This window comes from Mesitornis unicolor, unplaced genomic scaffold (assembly GCF_000695765.1).
Source record: "Mesitornis unicolor isolate BGI_N332 unplaced genomic scaffold, ASM69576v1 scaffold42278, whole genome shotgun sequence".
In the NCBI taxonomy this organism is placed as follows: domain Eukaryota; kingdom Metazoa; phylum Chordata; class Aves; order Mesitornithiformes; family Mesitornithidae; genus Mesitornis; species Mesitornis unicolor.
Window position 1 is genome coordinate 2,842 of NW_010201949.1, and position 5,484 is coordinate 8,325.

A 5,484-nucleotide genomic window follows, 5' to 3' on the forward strand; every position below is an offset into this window, starting at 1 on the left:
CCTTCCCTGGGTGAGATCCAGGGCTATGTTACAGTAAACTGGTCCAGTGTGATATCACAGATATAAAAAATATTCCATTCTGTATCAAAACTAGGCACATGCCTTATATTTATATGAAGACAAGATCAACAGAGCTGAGCATTTTTGCTCTTAACTATTTATCTCTGGCCTTCTACATGAGGAGAAAAATATCTTATGTTATTCCTAATTGGTAACTACAAGAGCCTAATTTGGGTTAGGTGGTAGTTAAAAGTAGGGTGACATCACACTTGGGTCAGTATTGATGGATATCTAAAAGCACAGCCTCTCATTTGTATTGCTTTAAAATGTACACAGTATAGATGTAGATTAAAAAAAACTACCAATTTTTTGTGGTGTTGAACCAACTAGAAGAGATGACGCAAGGTTTTACCAAATGAGATCTATAGATACAAATTTCACTGTAGAGTATGTTTTAGACAAATGTGTCTTTTTCTTTAAGTATGTAAATCCTACACTGTAGGCTTTTTTTTTCTTTTTCTTTTTGTAGTGGTAGAAAATGTTGAACAATTGTCCATGAGCATGAGCCAGCGGTTCATTGCTGATATCCCCAGAATGCCAATATTTGCAATGCAAACAGTTAGTACAATTTACCAGTTCTATGAAAGGCCCTGACATATCTGCCTCAAGGTCTGGAGGCTCTGCTGTATAACCATAAATAGTATTTCCATTTTCATGTAACCTTTTGATACAGTGACAGCTGCATTAAGCTGCTTCTGCCTAGCATTTCCACATGCCAGGCTGGATTAATTGGTTTTAATGCCACAGAAAAAGCACTGCTAGCAGAATACCATCAAATCATTTTCATATTGAATCTTCGTGGTCCAGCAACCTCCCCTTCAACCACAGCACCATTGTTTTTGCGAGGGACATATTCAAGGTCAATGCTGGTTTTGTGTTTGCCTTTCCCTCGGCTCCACACAAAAAGAAGGAGGAAACAAAATAAAACCACTCCAAGGAATGTGAAACAGCCCATAGCTGTGGACACCAATATTGTCTTAAGGTCCAGAGAGAAGGTGTTTGCATTAGTTCCATTGGAACTTGTGTCGTTGGAGTCTGTCATATACATAGGGGTCCTGTTGGCGTAAAGGAAACGGTCTGAAGTAAACCCCTTTACTGTAAGGGAGGCTGAATATGTGTCATTCCCAGCTGCATTACTTGCAATGCAAACATAGATCCCAGTGTCCTGGTCTTGAGCAAATCGGATCTCCAGGGTGCCATCTCCCAGCACAGTGGCTCTTCCATTTGATTTAGTTGTAATCAGCCTCCGACGTGGGGTAATCCAGGATATGGTAGGCTGCGGATCCCCATCAGCATTGCACATCAACTGCACTGTCTGTCCTTCCTCCACTACTAGGTATTGCAACTTCTTATCTTGTATCTTGGGCTTCTTACACGTGAAGTAAAAGGAGAGAGCTGTGCTGTGAAAGTCTTTGAATGACCTCTCTTTCACACTGTCTGGGCCAGCACAAATTGGCGGCTGGCCTCCAAACTGCAAAGTGGGTTGCCTCTGTAAAATCCAAAGAAGACGGCAGTCACAGGCCAGAGGATTGTTGTTAATGCAGAGGACCTCAAGGCTTTTGGGGGAATGGAATACATTCTCTTCTAAGGTTTCTAGCAGGTTTTGGGACACATTAAGCACGCGTAAGAATCGGAGCCCTTGGAAAGCATGTGACTCAATGGTACGTAGCTGGGCCCCCACCATGTGGAGTTCCTGCAGGCGCACTAAATCTGAAAGCATGCCTGCTTCAATGGTGCTGATAGGGTTGTAAGAGAGGTTTAGATGTGTCAGGTAAACCAGATGTTTAAAAGCAGTGTAAGGTACCGCAGACAGATTGGTGTTGGTGATTGAAAGAGAAGTAAGGTTAAGACCGTACAAACTGTTGGCAGGTAGCATGTCCAGGAGGGCCCAGGCATCTATCTCTAGGTCTTTCAGGCGAAACAGTCTTTTAAAGGCATATGCAGGCAAAGCATTAATGTTGAGCTGTTTCAGATGCAGGCTGATGAGGTTGTGGAGGTGAGAAAGAGCTTCTGTTGGTACAGCTGTGAGGTTGCATCTTTCCAGGGTGAGCTGCTCCAGGCTAAGCAGTCCGCTAAAGGCCCTGTGTGATATATAAACCAAATCATTGTCCCCAACCTCCAGGGATTTTAGGTTATGCAGATCTTGGAACATGTAGTCCAGCAAAATTACAATCTTGTTTTCACTTATATCGAGCTTTGTTAGGTTTGACAACCCAGTGAACACCCCAAGGGGGACCAGCTTCAGACGGTTTCCTTTCAGCCTCAGGGAGCGCAAGTTGAAGAGATTGTTAAAGGCTCCAGGCTCCACATTGGCAACTATATTGTCACTGAGGTCGATCTCCTCCAGCAAAGGGTACGATGTGAATTCCTCGGGGTTGACAAAAAAAAACTGAGGTCCAAGATTTTGGTCTCAATGGGAATGCCCTCTGGGATGGACATCAGACGCCTTCGGTGACAGCTGACGGACTTGTTCTGTGCTGAGCATTCACAGCGGGCCGGGCAGCCTATGGTGGGGCCCATGAAGACTAGCAGCACAGCCAGACCCAGGAATGGCTGCCAGCATGATACAGCTGTGTGATGCATGACTCCACTGATGCGGTCTAACCCTCCGTCACAGGCCTGTGAAGATGAGGATGGGAAAGGGGAGAAGTTAAGTCTGCAACGAAAGGAGATCTATGACAATTTTACAGTACCATTTCAAAGCAGGCATGTGTGTTTTCGTTTGAAACAAAACAATAAAATCTATTGTGAATGGCAAGAGCGATAAAAAAGCAGACTTTCCTTCACTATGATCTGGCTTGTCGAAGGATCTGTTTATGCAGCATTCCCTCTCCAGAAATCAGAGGAGACAAAACAGCTTTTCCTACCACAGGCAGTAAAGGAGGTTAGGTTTTAGTCTTTTCTCACTCTCACCGAGTATCCTCAAGACAATGCTATAACTAATACAGAGGTAAACACCATATATTCTGCAAATAAGGCTAATCACATTTGTGATAAGTTTACAGCATTGGGCCTTTGTGAGGTGATATGAAGCTAGGTTTTTGCCTTTCCTATTCACATCAGTGTTTTAAGCTAAACTTTAATGATGTATTAGCTTCAAGAAAGGAGCTCCTTGACAAAGAAAAGATTCCTTTTAACATTAATTGCACACATTACAGGTTTAAGTAGATGGAGCTTGTTCTCACATACACAATGGCTTAGATGAGGAAGAAAGAACTGGTGCATCTCTGAATAGAATTTGTATCAGAGGACAAATTGATTCTTTGCTTTTACTGCACAGAGAGATTTTATGTGATTATTAGAACCAAAGACCTGAGAAGGGTTTACAGAATATATCTTTGTACTTCCAAGACATGAAAACTAATTCTGAGGGAGAAAAAAAAACAAGATAAGATGAACTGGCTGTGTTTAAACAGCACAATGTCCAAAGAAGCACAACAGATTCCATGGAAATCACAGTTAGTAAGAGATTTATTCATTCCTGCATTCAGGTGAAAACTGAAGATAGCAGAAGACAAGATAACCTCTGTTAAATTAACTACACTCCTCCAAAGGCTGTATTTTACAGGTTTAGTCACCAAAGGCAGAAGACTTTTTAAAGGATAGCTACTAAACAAAGACATTCAATAACCTATTTTAAAAGAAGAAAAAAAATCATCAAAGGAAGGTGTGTCTGAGACACTTGTAGAGTAAGACACACTGCAAGCCAGAACTGTGAAATTGACTTAACTCCTGTGGCACTGCCAACTTGATGAGGCCAAGTGGGAGATACTAGGAGTTGGGCTTCATCACAGTAATAAACCTTACCAGGTGCCTCAGGCCTTGCAAGGCCTGTTCCAGATTGGTTAGTTTTGGCTTCATTTTAGTTGTACATGTAAAACTGTTTATATAACGCCTGCCTGTAACTTCCTTTTAGATCTGGACAGATGGCTATTGCCCAGCTGGTCCCACCCATAATGACAAAATTACCCAATGACCAGGCATTCATTGCCTGACATTTGTCTTTTGGCTTTGAGAATCATCTGGCTAATGTTTAAGAAATTTTCAAATTAGATTTGAATCAGGTTTTGTTCGTCTTTGTGCAGTCATGTGAACAGTATCATAAAAGAAATCCTCTTTTACACAAAGAAAGATTTATAGATTTAAACAAATATGATATAACTAAATGTATGGTGCAAACAATTATTTTAGCAAATAACCTGTTTGAAGCATGTAAAAATAACATGGAGTAACCTACAAACTGATAAAGAAGAAACTCACAGCAGTAACTGCTGCAACAAAACTATATTTCCCTGGCAAACAACTTGGGATGTGATAACTCAGCAAATCATCCTGCCTGAGAGAGGAAGGTTGATTCTCAAACTGTGGATGATCAGAAGGATGAGGATTCAACACATGAGAAAAAGAGCAGATATTCAGATCTACTGATCTCATTGTATCATTAGCAATTCTCAGCAGAAACTGAGTGGTTCAGATAGTAAACATTAGCATTATTGTAACTGGACTAAGTAATAAGCAGCTGTTATGCTTTCACTGTTAAAAACTTAATTACATGAACAATAAATTATCTTGGAGCTGCATATAAATCGTGTTCTCCAATCATAAATGAATGCTGTACATACTACTCCTCTCATAACTCTGGAAAAAGAATCTCACTCTTGACTGACGTGGTGCCTTCTTTCCTCTCTGACACTTCTATACAGAGACTAATAATATGAGGCAAATTGCATGCTGGTTTTGCAATGTAGTCTGGGGACCTGGATGAAGACTCTTCTTTATTACACTACCTGTAAAAGCACATTTCAACTTTGTCCTAGAAGGACAACCTACTGAGATTCATTTAGTTTCCCCCTTAAGTTGTAGTCTTGCAAGTAACTATTGCTAGTTATATCCAGCTGTGACAAAGGCTTTCAGAGATAAACTTCACTTCATTAGGCACTAAGTTAAAACTAGAAATCTATAGGGGTCTGTGAGTTAGCTGTTTGCAATGAATTCAGATCAAAGGGGCTTTCGGGTACTCTGATCATTAATTTCAGAGCTCAGTCTGTGAGGTTAGCACTTTCATACTGATACTTCTAGCACACAGCGAATTAATTTCCTACCTTATACACCTAATGTATGAAGCACAAAGTAAACAGATTTGGTGAAAGACAAGCACCCCTGGAGTGTTCATTTTAGGTAGCAAAATCATGAAATGCTTTTTGCAGCTATCCAAGCCACCTGGTAACAAAGATTTCTGAGGACTATAAAGTAAAAGATGGACAGTGTGAAAGAGGATAAAAGGATTTTTTGGCTGTGGCTGGAATAAAGAAAAATAGAGTTAATAAAGCACTTCAAACATTAGCAGTTGCCTTTTCCAAGAGCATGTGCACACGGCTAAAGATGGATATGAATCCTTGGAGAAGCAAGGAGGGGGCCTAGCAG

The 5,484-nt window shown here is 40.9% G+C and overlaps 1 protein-coding gene across 1 annotated transcript; it reads right to left on the reverse strand.

The window, feature by feature from the left end:
- Positions 1 to 350: 350 nt before the first annotated feature.
- On the reverse strand, positions 351 to 2,643 carry LOC104535587 (leucine-rich repeat and immunoglobulin-like domain-containing nogo receptor-interacting protein 2). The gene is given in 2 exon segments (XM_010190251.1): positions 351 to 2,448; positions 2,451 to 2,643. Coding segments are annotated over 2 exon segments (1,809 nt in total). The 3' UTR covers positions 351 to 832.
- Between the last annotated feature and the right edge of the window lie 2,841 nt (positions 2,644 to 5,484).